This window comes from Helianthus annuus, chromosome 17 (genome assembly GCF_002127325.2).
Source record: "Helianthus annuus cultivar XRQ/B chromosome 17, HanXRQr2.0-SUNRISE, whole genome shotgun sequence".
Lineage (NCBI taxonomy): Eukaryota > Viridiplantae > Streptophyta > Magnoliopsida > Asterales > Asteraceae > Helianthus > Helianthus annuus.
In genome coordinates, this window is record NC_035449.2 from 21,092,671 (window position 1) to 21,112,438 (window position 19,768).

The 19,768-nt window shown below is 34.7% G+C and overlaps 2 protein-coding genes across 2 annotated transcripts; both read left to right on the forward strand.

The window, feature by feature from the left end:
• Positions 1-3,463: 3,463 nt before the first annotated feature.
• Positions 3,464-4,821, forward strand: LOC110925986 (zinc finger CCCH domain-containing protein 2). The gene has a single exon (XM_022169769.2). The coding sequence runs from the start codon at positions 3,524-3,526 to the stop codon at positions 4,619-4,621; it is 1,098 nt and encodes a 365-aa protein (XP_022025461.1). The 5' UTR covers positions 3,464-3,523; the 3' UTR covers positions 4,622-4,821.
• A 7,353-nt stretch (positions 4,822-12,174) lies between these two features.
• Positions 12,175-13,441, forward strand: LOC110925904 (zinc finger CCCH domain-containing protein 2). The gene has a single exon (XM_022169703.2). It carries the CDS (start codon positions 12,185-12,187, stop codon positions 13,250-13,252), a length of 1,068 nt encoding a protein of 355 aa, XP_022025395.1. The 5' UTR covers positions 12,175-12,184; the 3' UTR covers positions 13,253-13,441.
• The last annotated feature ends 6,327 nt before the right edge of the window (positions 13,442-19,768 follow it).

Sequence of the window (19,768 nt, forward strand, 5' to 3'; positions counted from 1 at the left end):
TAATCGTCAATACTCAATGTATTGAAACCATTCCTACGTACATTCATACATGCATTCATTCCTACACACGTACATACAATCACATACACCTATATACATGTATATGCATTCATACATGCATACATACCTATGAGCTCTTGCTAACTACTTTTATTCTCATATACTTATCCTAACATGTCATATTCACAACTTTCTATAATATAAATTTTATACATATTCACATACATACTTACTCATTCCTAGACACGTTTACCTATAGATTTCCTTCGCTAACACGAAGGTGAATCTTTGGAATTTCAAATTGGAGATAAGGTATTGCTAAAAGTTTCTCCATGGAAAGGAGTAGTCAAATTCGTTAAAAGAGGAAAGTTAAGCACCAGATATGTTGGACCTTTTGAGATTATTAGAAGAATAGGACCAGTAGCATATCAGCTACAACTGCTAGAGGAAATGGCAGGAATACATGATGTGTTTCATGTATGTAATCTCAAAAAGTGCTTAGCAGACGAATCATTAATGATACCTTTTCAGGACATAGAGGTAAATGAGAAACTTAAGTTTATAGAGAAACCACTTCAGATTGAAGATAGAAAAATCAAGAATCTCAAACACAAGAGACTAGTTCTGGTTAAAGTGAAATGGGATCTAAGAGAGGACCAGAATACACTTGAGAGCTCGAATTAGAAATGCAAAATAAATATCCACACCTATTCCAGTAGATCTCGAGGACGAGATTTAAATCAAAGTGGGGAGGATATAACAACCCTCCTAAAACCCCTTAACATAACCCTAAACGTTCCTATTATACCCCGAATACTCGTTAACGAGCCTAAATAATCTTAATATATATAAAAATCAAATAAAAACAAGTAATAGGGGTTCTCGCGAGGCGCGACCCCCTTGGACGTGCGAGTCACGGGCCGCGACGGAGTAACACCAGGCCGGACCCTGGTCTGCCACGTGTCCGGTTACGCGTCAAAGCTAGTGAGTTGACTCACCAAGGCTAGGCCCTAGCCAGCCTAGCTCGCGGGCCACGAAAGAAGAAGAGGGAGCCGTCGCGGGGCGCGAGCCGCCATCGTCCAGGCCTATAAATTGAGGCTTCGACCTCATTTCTCAAACATTCAAAATCTTTTTCTTCTCTCTAATATATATAGTAGGCTAAAACTCTCGGGTATTATACCCCTAAAAAGCGAAGCTCTTCCTCGTTGTAAGTATTATAACCCCCGATCACGTATTTGTTATCATACCCGATTAATCTAGGGCTCCGTAACGCATGTCAAGGCTCTGCCTGACTCAGTCGTTGGAGTTCTGTCTCGTGTTGTATGGCTATTATGATTTGGGTTATCTTACTAACACGTGTGCATTGTTTAGTTTTAATAAATAATAACCAGGAGAATCACCAGGAAATTATAGTAGTATCACCAAAGTCGACAATGTGAGTCATTCCCCTTTTTGCAAATCTTTTTGTAAAAACCTCAAATGTTTTCAATTATACTTAACAGTGATTAAGTCTATGTATTCTACAATTACTGCCGGTATGTTGGGGTTTTGTATACATTATTTGAAATCCGTTACTATTAGACAAAGAGTTAGCCAATGAGTAATATGACCCACAAGTCAGGATTGACAGTACTGAATGAGTAACTGGGTAGATATAAACATTGTAATCGCTCTCAATACTGTGAAGTTATAAAACTGTTTTGATTAAACTGGGATGCACTCGCCGATATTTCTTTGCTGATAAAATCTTTTTAAAACGCGTTTCAGGTAACTTAATGTGAAGCTAATAGAAGGCAGTTGGAGAGCACTGAAGGCTTAAAGTTGTGGCTATAAAAGTGACTGAAAAGAGAGATTTTGTTTTCAATAAATTAAGGTTTATCCCTACAAATATATTGTCAGATGAAACTTGGGTTTTATCTCATTTATTGTTATAAAAGTTTGGTGTTTAACTCTGATAAAAATACTTCCTAACTACGGTACTGATGTATAAATTCCGCTGCCAACTTAATAAACACCGATACCACCCGCACTGAGCGTGTCCCGCGGCCGCTCGCTACCGGGGCAGGGGTCGGGGGCTGCGACATCTCCCCTATGAAAAAGGTAAAGACAATGTACAAGGTGAGCTAACTATTTATACTTGCGTATTTAGCCATTTGGTTAAATTAAATTGTAATTATGGGTCTTAGTCTATAAAGAGATTCATTTTTTAGGCTTTTAAGTAGTAAATTTTGTGGTTCTTTGTTAGTTCGAGCTAGATCGAGCAGAGCCGAGCTAGCTCAAATTTTAATCGAGTCGAGCTCGAGCCTCAAACCTCAGCTCGATTTGAAATTCAAGCTCGAGCCGAGCCAGCTCGAATTGAGTTCGAGTTGGGTCGAGCTCGACTCGACTCGGCTCGTTTACAGCCTTATATAAAATGAGTTATTAAAATACTTAAAACCACCCTACATTTACACAAAGACATACAAAAACACAACAAAATGGTTAAAGAAAGAAAAAATATATAGAATCACACTTTGGCAAGGGTAAGTTTAGGGTTTTCACCTAGTAACGACGTTAACATTTAGGGTTTTCACCCAGTAACGACGTTAACATAGAGCAGGTGCTCTGATTGACATCCTATAAACACAACCTGATCAAAAACTTAGTTTACTTAGGAAGCTTGTACTTAAAAGAAAAAAAATAATGCTTTCGAGTATGTCTTAAACACATGATCTATTGGTCGAGGAAAGACCGTATGTACTGATGTTATGTATCAACTTAGATATTGTTACAAGTAGAATATAGTCGTATGAAAATCTACAATTTCGATCAACTTTCAATATATATGAATCTAAAAAAACCCTACGAAACCATCACTGTGTTTAGATACATACACTCTGTTACACTTTACATTTGGATCATTGGATATTTCATATTTGGTTTGATCTAAGTGTGTCACATATAATTTATAAATATATCACACATAATTACAAGACATATATTTTTAAATAAAGAAATAATTTTAAATCAAGAGATTGGTTTTTCAGTAAACACGAAATATGATATATGATATATAACAATAATATTATAACACACATCATTATCTGGTTGCAATTAATTCTTGTTTCCCAAAAAAAAAAAAAAAAAAAAAAATCGTGTTTCACTACATCTACTGTCTTCCACATATATATAATAAGTTTTAATTCACCAAATAAAATGTTATGAATTTAAATGCAGCGAGTCTATATAATAATATATACTAAGGGGGAAGAATACACATAAAGGAACATGTTTGCATAGATCACAAGAAAAAACAACCCACAAAAAACAAACAACAAAATATTCATTGAATAAAAAGAAAAGAAAAAAAAAAGACATGCAACAAAGTCTCTATTAAGGTGCCACATGCTCCCCCTGCATGCCTTCTCTTTAGCCACGCACACCCATACATGAATCCTCGTCATCCTTCTCTTCTATTCTCTCTCCCTATAAATCTAACTACCTCTTCTTCGCCTCTTTCACACACAACTGATTCATCCTCATCATGGCTAGTAGCTGCCTTGATAACAAGTTCAACCCACTTTTTCACACCAACAAGAAATCACTCTGGGATATTGATATCCCACCCCGCAAGCTCCTCAGCCGCCGTGCTTCTGCCTCCTCTCCTGAGTCGTTTTTGGACGCCATGTCACAGACCGATTCTCCTCGGGTTCTGCCCGAGGAGACGTTGTTAAGGAAGTTTCTTCCTTACAATACTTCAGATGATGAAGATGGTGATCCTTATGCTGCTGATCATTTTCGTATGTACGAGTTCAAGGTGCGGAAGTGTACGCGGAGTCGGTCACATGATTGGACCGACTGCCCGTTTGCTCACCCCGGCGAGAAGGCTCGCCGGAGATGTCCGCGCAGGTATAACTACTTAGGTACTGTGTGCGCGGACTTTCGACGTGGGAATTGTAGCCGTGGTGATTTGTGTGAGTTTGCTCATGGTGTTTTTGAATGCTGGCTTCATCCTTCCCGTTATCGCACTGAAGCGTGTAAAGACGGGAAGAACTGCCAGCGGAAGATTTGTTTTTTCGCCCATACGCAGCGTCAGCTCCGTGTGGTTCCAACGGAGCCCACCCGGGCTCCGGTGGAGAAGTGTTGCACGCATTGTCGGTGCCATTTAGATGCGCATCACACTATTTCGCCTACCTCAACTCTTAATCTTGATCTTGAAAATCTTTCACTTTCACCACCTGCTTCACCACCTTTCTCTCCGGCCCGGTCCGGAGCCGGGTTTTCTCCCATCTCCCGATTCGCGGACCGGCTCGCTAGAGCCGACTCTTTCGGTACGACTTCAATGGGAAATCCTAGCTCTATCCAGCAAGAGACACTGAATGAGCTTATGAGAAACAACAGTGCTATCCAGCAAGAGACGCTGAATGAGCTTATGAGGTCAATGGAGGCGATGACTGTGGAGGAGAATGAGTTTCAAAACTTGAACCATCCATGGATGGATGCTTGCTTCAATGGCAATGGAGGTGTTGGTGGTGAACAGCAGTTTATGATGACGGGTGGTGATCATTTAAGGCAGAATGGTTGTAATGAGAGCTCAGTGAATGGTCCTGATCTTGGATGGGTGAATGATCTTTTGACATAGATGACAAGTAGTATTGTATATGATGATGACGACGTACGATGATGATTGATGAAGAAGTTGATTATTGTTATTGTTTTTATGATTATGAATATGTGTATTTTTTTTCGTGATCTAATATTTTGACTTGAAATTGTATGTGATTTCAAGTGTGTATGAAAATGGATATTTTGATAATAACAATAATATATCGTCTTTTTAAAGTTTTGTCCCATAGCTCGAGCTTTGCATTGTTTGATTTATATATTTTTCGGTTTCGTTTTATTTTTTTGAAAAGTAAATTACTAAAAGACAAAACACGAAAACTAGTAGTGTTATAAGTTTATAACTAAAGAACATCACATCTATCGAATAAAAACGCGTGTTTCGACATATCTGATTGAACTCAATAAAAACGCGTGTTTCGACATATCTGATTGAACTCAATGTAACCTATATAAGTATTGCGATTGGATCACAATGTAAAGTAAATTCAATCTTTCTCGTACAATCATACTAACTTAGGGCATGTTTGAGTAAGCTTATTGAAACAACTTATTGGCTTCTTGGAAAAGTCAGGATTTTGTGAATTATTGACTTATTGGCTTTTCCCCCTCACATAAACCCTCTTTGCCAAACATCATTTTAGAGCTTATAACTTTTCAAAAAACCAATAAGTCAATAAGTTGTTTCAAAAAGCTTACCCAAACATGCCCTTAATTTGACTGCACTCTGTTCGGAATAAAATTTATGAAAACATACTTAATAAGTAAGAAAACGTGTTAAAATAAAAAAAAGTATATCCAGATGTAGACCAACTCGAATTGATACAGACGCATACATAAATATATGCACATAAAAATGGTTTTTTTAAACGAAAACGTGTTATATTTGACCTATCTTGTTTACAGAAAAAGTTTATGTTGAAATGTAGACACACTTAAATTTATACGGATACATATATAAAAATATGCATGGAAAATAGTTTTTTTAAGTAAAAAAATGATATTGGTAAACAAAAGAAATTAACGAACGAATATTGTCGAAGGAAATTTAAATTAATAGAAAGCTAGGGGTTAAAATTGTCAATTGTTAAAGTAGAAGAATAGTAAAGTTAGGGGCTATTTGGCAACATCTGAATGGTTAAGTGCTGAACCAGTAAGAGGTCTGAACCATTAAATGCTGAACTAGTAAGAGGTCTGAACCGTTAAGAGCCTGTATAATGCTTAACCGTTAAGAGGCAAATGTCTGATCAATTCAGATTAGAGGTTTTAACCATTCAGACTCTGTATAAATCTTAACCATTCAGAGGCAAATGTCTGAACCATTCAGACATCTGCTCGTGAAACAAACAGTCTGAACCATTAAGTGCTGAACCAGTAAAAGGTCTGAACCATTAAGAGACTCATTAAGAGGTAAACAAACAACCCCTTAGATAAAGGACTAAAATTGATTACTCCAAAAGTGAAAGGGCCATAGCAAAGCTAAGGGACTTGAAATGCAATTATATGAAACTTTAGGGGGGAAAGGCAAAGCCGATGGATATCCCCACCGACTTTGTCTTTTAAGTAATTATAGAATTACATAAACACTCTATACTAGTAGTGTTATAAGTTTATAGTTACATAAACACCGTAATATTTCTTTCTGTCAACCGTAAAATCTTATTGTATCAAAGTGTACATAAATAACTTGCATTTAAATTCACATACATGTGACATTTAGTAGTGTCATACAAATTTGTAGCATTATTATTGTCAAATAAAAATAGATAATTTTATTTTGTCTTAACGTTCATCAAACATGTAATCTACATGATCAAAACGATGAAATATTCACAACTCGATCTTGAAATATTCTTAATCTTCTTCAAGAAGCAGGAGAGAGAGAGAGAAGAAAGAGAGAGAAGGAGAGAGAGAGAGAGAAGGAAAGAGAGAGAGGGAGAGAGATAATAGATGCTGTGTAGATATGGAATGAGATTATGATATCAATAATTGATATGATTTAATTAATAGTATATCCGATTAAGTGAATTCGGATGAACCAAATCATAAATCCGACCCGAATACAATTTGGATCCCTCCTCCACATGGCAAATATCTAAATCAAGTTCAATAAATTTTTAATTTGTAATTATCATTTATTAACTTCCTATAAGATTTTATTATGATTGTAATATAATTATAAAGCATAGATGTTATATTATAACAAACTCATTTTTATTAAATATTCAGTTATATTTTTTAAATTTGAAATTTGTTTATTTATGACATACTTCTAAATCAATTTCGGTCATTATTTAATTTGAAATTATCATTTATTAACTTCCTAAATTAGCAACTTTAAAACCAATCAAATTATTATTTTACTAACTTTTAATTTTAAAACATACATGTTATATTATATGAAACTCATTTTTGTTGAATATTCAGTTATATATATTTCTGAAATTTGAAATATGTTTATTTATGGCAGATTTCTAAATCAATTTCAACCATTCTTTAATTTGTAATTGTCATTTATTAACTTTCTAATTTAACAAACTAATAACCAACACATATTTTATTTTTATATTGTCGAATATAAAAGATTTAATTATGATGATAATATAATTATGAAGTAAATTAAGACCAATCAAGTTATTATTTTACTAACTTTTAAATTTAAAGCATAGATGTTATATTATATGAAACTCATTTTTAGTGAATAATTTTCAATTTTAAATTTGGTAAGCATTTTTTATTTTGTTTGGTAAGAAGATCTTTTTAATTGAAATACATACTTACTTGGGATATTACAATTTCAAATTCAAATTTGAATACGTTATCTTTTAATCAAATAAAATCACATGTAAAATATATGATATTTTATCAAGTAATTTAAATGTTAAAAAAATATTTTAATAGATTCTAAATTTTAAATACCATTTTGTATTTCAATGATATTTAAACTGAATACATTTTTAGTGTAGATAAACGTGATGTTTCTAACACATTTGATGTTAGTAGATTGTTCATCAACTATGATGTTGAATAAACTAATTTATTTAAGACAAAATATACTAAAGTTGTTTCAGATTAACAAATGTCATTATCAATCATTATGAACATGTATACAATTTTATTTTGTATAAGATAAAACACACTAATAAATATATAGGTCTATTGAGAAACTATCTTCAGCATCAGCATCCAGTGACCAAATTGGGTCGTAAGTTATTTTAAGCGTCGAGGATGAATTCCTTAACAACCTTGGTACAATAATAGTGGTTTACTTTTTTTGTATACTTTTTGATTTAGAAAAAATTACAAGTTTTGTCCTTTATCTTTATACCACTTTTTAGGCGGTGTCCTTTTTAACGAATGTTGACAGGCGGTGTCCTTTACTAGGTATTGTGTTGCAAGTTTAGTCCTTTACACCCAACCCAGTTAAAAAACCCTGTTAATTGTTGACAGGCGGTGTCCTTTACTAGGTATTTTGTTGCAAATTTAGTCCTTTACCTAGGTATTTTGTTGCAAGTTTAGTCCTTTACACCCAACAATTAACAGGGTTTTTTAACTGGGTTAGGTGTAAGGGATTAAACTTGCAACAAAATACCTAGTAAAGGACACCGCCTGTCAACATTTGTTAAAAAGGATACTGCTTGAAAAGTGGTATAAAGATAAAGGACAAAACTTGTAATTTTTCCTTTGATTTATGATGCATTTTAGTGAGTATTTGGTTTGTTATGTTTTATTAGAAGAAGAATAAGAAGATCTTGATTATTGGGACAATTTTTATCATTTTGCAATGATAAGATATGGTGACTGTGGAGGCGTTGATATTTTGTCAATTCCTTGGTTATAATTTTACCCATTTTATACTTTATTAGATATACCACAAAAATTTAATCATTCATGTTTTATTTCTTTGTAACTTAAACAAATTCAAGATACCCATATGCGTGCAAGATTGCACTGGTACTGTAACTTTGACCCTATTTGATTATGAAGCCTATAAGATTCTCAAGAAATTCGTAAAAAAAAACTCTTAGCAGCACAAGGTGAGGTAAATTTTATTTACAACTTTGTCATTAAAACTATTTCAATATCTTACGTATTCATATTTTACTCATATATTATAGGTGTTCAGTTCAGGAGCGATTCTCAAACCATATTAGAATCATTTGGTGTTCCTATGTCAGAACTTCAATCTAATCCTTCTGAATTTTCTACAGTTATCTCAATTTTTTTTCAATTTTTTATATAGTTTTGATTACCATTTTTCAAAACTACTTTTATGTCTTTGTTTGTAGGATGAAGTGTGTTATACTAGAGACAATTCAGCGCTTATATCTAATGTTATTCAAAGTAATTAGTGGTGAAGTTGAGAATAACCTTCGTGAAGTCTATGAGGTAGACGACTCACTAAATTGTTCTTCAACAAAACGTCGGATCGGAAATGAAAAAGTTGAAGTCGAGGCTGATGGACTTGACAAACTTTTGATTTCAAATATGGAGAAGTGGTGTGTTTCGTTATATTTCATTTTTGATGAAGTATCTTTTAAGACATGTTGGTGTTATTTGTTTCACATTGTGGTGCATTTGAATGTTTTCGTTGATTTATTATGTTTTTAACACAGTAAAATGTTTGTTATAATTTGGGTTATGCGTTTATTAGTGATATTTGTTTTTAACATTATTTATACAAATGGGTCAAAGTTATATTTTTTTTAGTCATAAAAAAGTAAGGGGTTGAAAATTATATCTCCTAAACTTAAAGGGCAAGGGTGGGTGAAAATAAGATTTAACAAAGGAAATTACCAAAGTCGAGGGTCTTTAACAAAGTTGAGGTAAAAACAGGAAACGACCAAAGTCGAGGGTCTAAATTTGAAAATTTATGAAAGTTTAAGGGGAGACAAAGCCGGTGCAAAAAGGGATAAACTCAAAAGTTTAGAAACTCGAGAGGGTCAAAATAATATTTTAAAAAGTTTATAAACATATCGAAAAATTAGTTTTTTAAATAGCGAGCGGAAATTATTGAAGAATAATTAAATTAGTAAAAACTTTAATAGGATAAAAAAAAAGTATATTATATAATGTACAGGGGTAAAGTTAAAACGCTAGTAAAACTTGTAAAATAAAGTAAGGACCAAAATTAGTAATTTGCAAAGTTGAGGAGGGTGATTTGTCATTATAGAAATTATAAAATGAAGTAAGGACTAAAATTAGTAATTTGCAAAGTTGAAGGGGTGATTTGTCATTGTAGAAATTGTAAAATAAAGTAAGGACCAAAATTAGTAATTTGCAAAGGTGAGGAGGGTTATTTGTCGATGACAAAGGCCACCGACTTTGTCTTTTAAATACTAGTATAACTAGGTTATAACCCCGTGTATTACACGGGATTGAATAAATAAATTTTATATACTAATAATAAAACAATATATCTTTAAAAACCTCATTTCTTTAAAACCACGTGTATTACACGGGTTGAATAAATGTAATATTGTCTACCAAATAATAAAATAATACATCTTTAAAAAACCCCATTTATTACATGGGTTGAATAAATGTAATTTTATATACCAAATAATAAAAAAAATACATCTTTAAAAATATGTGCATTACACGGTTTGAATAAATGTAATTTTCTGTACTAAATAATAAAAAAAATATATATCTTTCAAAAACCCCATGTATTGTACGAATTGAATAAATCTAATTTTATATATCAAATAATAAAAAGTTATATCTTAAAAAACCTCATGTATTACATAGGTCGAGTAAATATAATTTTGTATAGTGAAAATAAAAATAGTTAATATATTAATACAAAGTTTGGTTTTCGTGATAAAAATAGATTATTCTGTTGTTGAAAAATTTGTTGACGATGTCTCAATAAACTTGACTCTTTATTTAAAACTAAGTAAATGTATAAATGATAAATAATATTAGTTAATTTTATTTTAAGTTTCATAAAATCTATTTGATACCAAACTAAACAAAACGTTCAAATATAATTAGTTTAAATAAATAATATTATAAAGAGTAAATTACGATTTTGGCCCCTGTGATTATATCACTTTTACCCTTTTGGCCCAAAAAAGAATCTTTTAACATCTGAGCCCCCAACGTTTTTTTTTCTCTAACCCTTTTGGCCCCTAAAAGTAAATGGATGATGTTAGTGTTAGGGGCCAAAAGAGTTAGAATAAAAGACGTTGGGTGCTCAGATGTTAAAAATTTTCTTTTTGGGCTAAAAGGGTAAAAGTGATATAACCATAGGGGTCAAAATCATAATTTACTCTATTATAAATGAGAAGGAAATTAAACTAAATAATAATTATCCATGAGATATTAAACTAATAATATTTAGTATGAGGGTTATCTATAATATAAGATATTAAATTAAATAATATTTAGTAGGAGGGTATCCATAACTAATTAGAAGAAATTAAATTAAAACAATAATTATCTATAAGAGATGACCTAATATGATGACAAGTGTTCCGAAAGTGGTTTATTTTATTATATTTTATTATATAGTATAATGATAATATAATTCTCCAATAGAAAGAGTTATGAAGTTGAATGATGGAGCGACTCTTTTAACTTTGATACAGAAAAGATAATATAAATAATTCCTTTTCTATTTTAAAAAACAAACGAAAAATGTTGATGTGTATTGTTTATTAATCCATTTAACATTCTATAAAGAATATAAAAGAAAAAAACATTTTTAGGTAAAAAAACAAAAGAAAAATGTTGATGTGTATTGTTTATTAATCCATTTAACATAACATTCTATAACGAATATAAATAAAAAAAACATTTTTAGGTAAAAGTTTAACAATAAAAAAAACAAAATCATATAAACAAATTAGTTTAATATTTTTTACATATATTAACATCGATATATAAAAAGTACAAACTTTCACAAATATAAAACTTTGATAAATCTATTAGATTATGTGCAGTGGTAAAGGAAGACTATTGCGCATTATTCGTCATGTGACGGTCCAGTCAGTAATAGGGCATTATGAGACGTTTTTTTAAAATGGGTGTAGTGGTATAATGCCCCAAGATTACCTGACTATTAGCGTTTTAGAAAAATAAAACATATAATATAATCATAAATGAGTTGGAAATTTCTTATCGGTTTTTAAATTTTTCATCCGACGTTTTAATCTACACGCGCAACCAAAAAATAAAAAAAACGCCCAAAGACGCGGTGCACTGACGTTTTCGAGGCGTTTTTGAGACAATTCACGACCAAATACTATCCCACTATAGATGTTGTTAGTTTTCTTTTTAATCAGAAGAATAAGCAGAAAACAACATCTTTGCATAGATCACAAGAAATCACAACAACCCCACTAAAAACAAACAACAAATTACACATTAAAAAAAAAAGTAAAAAGTGACATGCAAGAGACTCTCTATTAAGCTGCCACATATTACTTGAACGGAATTAAGCTGCCACATGCTCCCCCTGCATGCCTTCTATTTGGCCACGCACACCCATACAATCCTCGTCACCCTTTTCTTCCATTCTCTCTCCTATATATCTAACTCACCCTACCTTACCTCTTTCACACACAACTCATCAATCATGGATACCAATAATATTAATAATAACAAGTTCCATCCACTCTATCCTACCAACAAGAAATCACTCTGGGATATTGATATCCCACCCCGGAAGCTCCTCAGCCGCCGTGCTTCTGCCTCCTCACCTGAGTCGTTTTTGGACGCCATGCCCCAGACCGAGTCTCCTCGGGTTCTGCCCGAGGAGACCTTATTAAGGAAGTTTCTTCCTTACAATACTTCGGATGATGAAGATGGTGATCCTTATGCTGCTGACCATTTTCGTATGTACGAGTTCAAGGTTCGGAAGTGTACGCGGAGTCGGTCACATGATTGGACCGACTGCCCGTTCGCTCACCCCGGCGAGAAGGCTCGCCGGAGGTGTCCGCGCCGGTATAACTACTTAGGTACCGTGTGCGCGGACTTTCGCCGTGGGAATTGTAGTCGTGGTGATTTGTGTGAGTTTGCTCATGGTGTTTTTGAATGTTGGCTTCATCCTTCCCGTTATCGCACTGAAGCGTGCAAGGACGGGAAGAATTGTCAGCGGAAGATTTGTTTTTTCGCTCACACGCAGCGTCAGCTGCGTGTGGCGCCCCCGGAGCCTGCTCCGGCGGCGAAGAAGTATCATGCGGATACTTCTCATTGTTGTGCACATTGTCGGTGCCATTTAGATGCCCATCATACTAATTCACCGACATCAACTCTTAACCTTGATCTAGACAATCTTTCACCTCCGGTATCGCCACCTTTCTCTCCGGCCAGGTCCGGAGCCGGGTTTTCCCCTATCTCCCGGTTCGCGGACCGGCTCGCTAGAGCCGACTCTTTCGGTATGACCTCGATGGGAAATACTAGCTGTATCCAGCAAGAGACGATCAATGAGCTTATGAGGTCAATGGAGACGATGACTGTAGAGGAGAATGAGTTTCAAAGCTTGAACCATCCATGGATGGATGGTAGCTTCAACGGCAGCGGTGGTGTTGGTGGTGAACGGCAGTTTACGATGACGAGTGGTGATCATTTGAGGCAGAATGGTTATAATGAGAGCTCAGTGAATGGTCCTGATCTTGGATGGGTGAATGATCTCCTGACTTAGATGCAACAAGCAGTGTAAATGAGGATGATGAGGATGACGATGACGATGATGAAGATGTTGATTATTATTTGAAGTTATTATTGTTGTTGTTATGATTATGGATGTGTATTTTTCGTGTTCTCTAATATTTGATGTGAAATTGTATCGGATAATTTGAAGTTTGTATGAAAAAGGATATTTTGATGATAATAATATATCCTCGTTTAAGTTTTCTCCATTGCAATTTGGCTTGAGCATTTTATTGTTGATTATTTTCTCTGTGTGTAATGTATGTTGGCCCTTTTATATTTCCTTCTATGTTTTGCAAAGTAAATTACTAAAAGAGACGCGTTTCTGTACTGTTATTGATAAGTTTATAACAACATATAGACCGTAATCTTATTGTATCAAACTCTATGCAAGTAATTTCATATACTGTGACATGCATTTAGTATTTTCATATAGAATTTGTAACATTTATAATTTTGTTTTGTTTTCATAATTACGGCCATACATTTATTTATGTAAATTTGAATACTTGTTTACAACATCACACATATATATAGATGACTATGTTGTACATTTTTTTATTTTCTATAAAAATTTACCCATATATATAGTATTTTCACCAATGCTAATACATTTTGTTTCCACTAATAGAGTAACATTTTTGTTTTATAAATAGAGATGTTACAAATATGTTAAAAAATCTAATACAACCTTATTGTAGTAGGTTTCGTCATGATTATTTTACCTATTAGGGGGACGGGGCGTCCCATGATAGCACCTCCATCACTCGTGGAATGCAAGGGAACACCGCCGGCATCCCTTTTTATCACTCGCCAATTTTAAAATGCCTTGAGATTTTCACGTGTGAAGAACATGGTTTTGTTTTTTTTTTTTATATGATTTTGATAGTGTGTGATGAGTGATATGCATTTCCACTAAAACCATCACTAGTGATGGAATAAAGCCCGATGACATGGCGGAAATTGATTGGATGTTGTGAGTGATGAGTGAGTGGTGAGTGATGGGCACCCCTACCGCCTTAGTAATTTAGTCATCACTTCGTCCTCTTGGGGAAAATGATGGAATGTTGCGAATGCCATAAGAATAATGAAATTGTCGATACGATAAGAAGAAAATAGAAAGTGGATTCAAACAAGGGTTCACAGTGTTGGCTAAAATTGTGTGTGCGGACCACGGATGGACGGATATGGCGATGGGCAAGAGGATTGTAGCAACGGCGGCCTAAAAAGAAGCAAACAAATGGGCGCCTTGCAGTGGCAATGATTTATTTTGTTGGAGGATGGGGGAGACGGGGGCTTAACAAAACTTTTAATGGAAGTTGTCAGAATTTTTACCTAAAAAATACACTAACTTTTTTTATTGGGGTCGGCGCCCAAACCCTTTAGAGTATGTCCGCCTCTGTACCTCAGGTGTTATATCTTTGTTTTGTTTTGTTTTTTTTTAAGTACACATGTAATTAGAATGAATTAGATACGGCATTATGTAAATATAGCTAGACGGGGTATTGTGTAAATGTGATTAGTATATAACCACTTCCTCATTGTAAACCATAATAACATCAATACAACATATTTACAATTACACACACACTAAGGCGCCTTAGCTTGGTATCAGAGCTAAGACCACTGTCATCGGCCACCACACTCCGGACACCGGAGCTTGTTTTTCAACCAAGATCGCCAAAAATCAATCTCTCCAGATCATTACAAAGCTTTCTATTGGATTGGTTTTTGCATCTGCTATTGATTTCTCATCAAAAAATGATTTTTGAACCTTGTTTTTCGTTGATATGTTCTTTGCGACACTCACTTGATTCTGCGACACTTTGGAGACAGTTACCTTGGACACTCTTCTGAAAGCAAGTTCAACTTGCAATATTACTAGAGACAGTTTTGTGACACTGTTGTAACAGTCTTGTGACACTCTTGCAACAATCTTCACCAACTTGAGACACTTTTGGTACACTCGAGAACGTTCTTCTTACACAATGACAACTAATGTTTTTACATCAAAAGAGAGGGTATCTCACAATTCACATAAGTTTGCCTTAACTTTATCTCTATCAAAATATGGTTAATGGAAGATCATGATTGAGCCTTCTTGATTACCAACAACTTTTTCGGCTACATTGATGGGTCTATCCCTTATCCAAGTCCCACTGTTGCCACTACATCTGATTCAAACACTGCTATCATGGCTAATCCCAACTATCAATCCAAGATCGAATGAAAACAGAAAAAAGTTTCTCAGTCCTTCACAGAATTAGAATACAAAGCTCAATCAGATATAGTAGCCGAACTCACATGGTTACAAGCCTTGCTAAAAGAAGTTGGGACAGACACATCAACTCATGTTTCAACTCTCTGGTGTGATAATCTTGGTGCTACATGCCTCTCCAAAAATCTCGTATTCCGTATTAGAACAAAGCATCTTGAAGTTGACTTTCACTTTGTACAGGAGAATGTTGCACTTGGAAAATTAAAGGTCCAGTTCATATCTACAGAAGATCAAATTGCGAACATATTTACAAAACCCCGACCCACTCACAAATTTATATCTATACGATCCAAGTTACAGGTCGTTTCCCGGTCTTAGCTTGTGGGCCGGGGAATAATAGACACAATGTAATTAGAGAAAATTAGTAGTGATATTATGTAAATACAGCTAGAGGGGGTATTGTGTAAATATGATTAGTATATAAACCCTAGTAACATCAATACAACATATTTCAATTACACACAAAGATTTTTAGCTAAGTAAAGGTTTATAACAATTATTTTATATGAATTTAATATAGTTTTTTAACATTAGTTAGTGAACAATGAACATGACCAAACTATAAGATTAGTTTAACACGTAGACTATTTGTGTGACTTACTCTAGAATATATAATTTTGTTTCATCATATAAAATTTATAATAATTGTTATCATAAACAAGCTTATCAGTATTTTTATAAAAAGGATGATGTTGAGTTTTTATAATTATGGCAGACTCAAGATCTAATTTTTTTAGGGGTGAGATTGGGGCGTTAATTGTAACTTTTACAAGGACAATCGAGATTTTTGCCAACTAATTTTTTTAACCCCCTCCCAACAGCTTTATGTAGGTCCGCCCATGATTATCAACCGTTCCATTTAGGTTTCTATTGGATCTATGACAAGGATCATGTGAATGCATGCATCACTCCTTCATGTGTGTTGCGTCATATTAAATTCCTATCCAATTATACTTGTAGCCCTTTCTAATATGCCAAAAGGTTTCTCTTTTAAGAATCTAATGGGAAACAGGATTTACTAGTTAAGAACAATTATAATATATGATAAGAACACATGCATATAACCTTCCATAAAATGTATACATAAAATTTTAATTAAACAAGAACACAAGACAGAAAAATAAACATAACGTTCTATGGTGTCAAAGAAAAATACAACCTTGCATGTGAAATAGTTAAGGTGTCAGATTTTGACCTTGAAACATGACACAAAATAACTAGGTTTTGAATTCAATAATATAATAAATAAGTTGTATTTCTGTTTCACGAGTCTTAACACATTTGACAAATGAGTCGTGTTAGACTTGTATTAAAGCTACATGGGCAATTCTTTTAAAATACATATAGTTTACGTGTTCAACCTATCAATCTGTTTATGACAGGTTTACAAAATAAGTAATGTCAAGCCATGATATATATGTATTTATGCGTGTATATGGGTCACTTTTTTTACTCTTTTTGTTCAAAATGTTGTGTTTTGTTTCCTAGGCAGGGTACTAAGGTGGTGGTGACAGCAAAGGTGGTTAGATTGGTAGGGCATGTAATAATGAAGAGTATAATGTCCCCATAAGTGTAGGGCAGTTTGAAGTTACAGCCATTGTGTGATATACAGTATTAGGTCAAGGAATGGAGTGGGTATGGGGGAACATTGCCCCATTACACAAAATGGACTTTGAGGGGGATGTTTAGAGCAACCCACATGCCTCTGTAATGAATTATTGTCACTTTTTATCCCCATGAATTGAATTCTGACTAAAATCATTTACATTTCTTAGAACACTTGTCCTAGCTAGCCGTTCACGACTACCCTTCTATCATTGAGAATACTTTGACAAGTTATTAACCTTTAATGTGTTCCCTAGCATGCTTGTAAGAAATAACAAGAAGTGTGAGATCATGCTATGAACAATTAGCAATATCCTTACTATTTTTAAACTCGTAATAATAAGTTAAACATGATTTTTACTATCACAACTGGTAAGTTTCATAATAGTTTACTTTAACTACACGTAAATCCGGGGGCGGACCTAGGTTGAGGGTTGGGTGGGTGGGCGCACTCTTTGGAAAAAATATTAGTTTATTTTATAAGGCAAAATACCGATGCACACCTTGAAAATTTGGTTAAACCCCTCGTTCACACCCCCTGAAAATATTTTCTGAGTCCGCCAGTAAATCAATTTAAGAGCCATTAGTTGCATGCATTTCAACTCAAAAGAGTATAAAATCACAAATTTGAAAAACTTTGTGTCACACCCCAACCGATGGCGGAAACATCGGGGCGTGGCACTGAGCGAAACAGATTGTCCAGAAGTTTCCATAACAACTATGATTACCTATTATTTAAAGCATCACGTCCCATACCATGACATAAAAAGTAACATAATTATTACAGGCAAAGTCAAGACAAATTGTTCTGTTTCGACAACTTAGAATTTAAATACAGACAATTCGTTTATTTGTTTCTAGACCTTTCCTAGCCTCGATTTCATAGCAAGCCAAACATTTAAACATCTTAAGCACCTGCCACATACGTTAAAGTAAAAGTCAATACACATAGTGTAAAGGTGAGCATACAAGTTTATTAGATATAATAGAGTTCGAAATCGTTTACGCATAACCAGCACGTACACAGTGTGAAATGAAGCACGTAAGTTATCGACATGATCCTATCAATACCAATGACTGCGCGATGACTGCGTAAGGCAGTTCGTAATACATGTTCACCACTGTGACCCATGTGATTAATTGTCCTTAACAACCCCTGAGGGAACAGGTGCTGAGTCCAAACTATAGTACTATCGTTGCTAAGGAAGGTAGACAACAATCCATGTGTAAACATAACAAACAAGCATTCATTAAGTCATGTATAACATGCGGTAACGGTTAGCGTTAAAGTATTGCGTAGTGTGTTTGATGTGATTTAGAATAAGTGATGTATGTAACACCCAAAAGTGCATAAAGCAAAAAGGGTTCGAGTATACTCACAGCGATGATGGATTGAAGGGAGCGCTAGAGTGAGATTAGCCTGATCAGAACGATAGCATAAACGATAAGCGGCGCGTAAAACGATACAAGGTGTCAATGGATCGGACGGTAATCCGATCGGATGGCCAGTCGATCGGGTGACAATCCGTTCGGATGGTCATCCGATCGGGTGACCATGCGATTGGATTGTTACCTTGTTTGGGATGGATGTGCTTGTGTATGATGGCTTGTCCTTTGAAGTTTTCGTTGTAGCATTTTGAAAATAAAGAAGTATCTCTACCTTTTAGGTCGGTCGATCGAACGACGGCTCGATTGGATGGTGATCCGATTGGCGAGGCTTCTCAGTTTTGAGAACAAGTTCATAGCCGGACGGTCACTCGATCGGATGGTATCCGATCGGGTGGCAATCCGCTTGTATTGAACATGTTGAAAATTGTTTAAGTGTTGAAGTTTAAACATCATATGGTCGGGTGGTAATCCGATCGAACGACAATCCGTTCGATGTTCAAAACCTCAAATGTTGAAATAAAAGTTAAGTGTGGGACCAAGGTGCAAGCCGATCGGGTGGCTGTCCGGTCGGGTGGCAATCTGATCGGACGGCAATCTGTCCCAGTCGACCTGATCGTCTTTGTACTTGATTGTTTTGATAGTTTGCGTTTTCTCGAGACTGTATGATAACGTGTCAAACAACAGAAACGACAATCCGTCCCAGTCGACCTGATCGTCTTTGTACTTGGTTGTTTTGATAGTTTGCGTTTTCTCGAGACTGTATGATAACGTGTCAAACAACAGAAACCTTGTCAAGACTTAGTGACCCGATCGGATAGGAACCACCCTAGTCCGACCAGTTAACTGTTCGAGACGGTGTTTCATGTTTAACCCGAAATCTGTAATCTCTGGGATAGAATCCAGATCTTGAACCAACACATCAACACGAAGGAGTAGAAGATTAGAACATGCTCCGATTCTATCGGTTTTGAGTGCATTGAGTGTAAAACAGTTGAAAGAAAGTTAGAAAACCATCTTTCAATCATTTTCACCTCGAATATGTTCAGACCTTTGCAAGATCTTTGTTTATTCATGTGGAAATCGTTCAGATCTAAGTTGTTCTTGGTGGATTGAAGTCAAAACATGAAGTTCTTATGAACACCATGATGACATCATCCTAGAACACCTCAAATCTAGTGATTTCACGGTTAAAAGTTAAGATTCAAAAGATAGAAAGGTGTAGGAGTGCGTGTAGAT

Excerpts from the sequence above, each read along its gene's own strand:
- LOC110925986 (XM_022169769.2), top strand. The coding sequence starts at position 3,524 with ATGGCTAGTAGCTGCCTTGATAACAAGTTCAACCCACTTTTTCACACC.
- LOC110925904 (XM_022169703.2), top strand. The coding sequence starts at position 12,185 with ATGGATACCAATAATATTAATAATAACAAGTTCCATCCACTCTATCCT.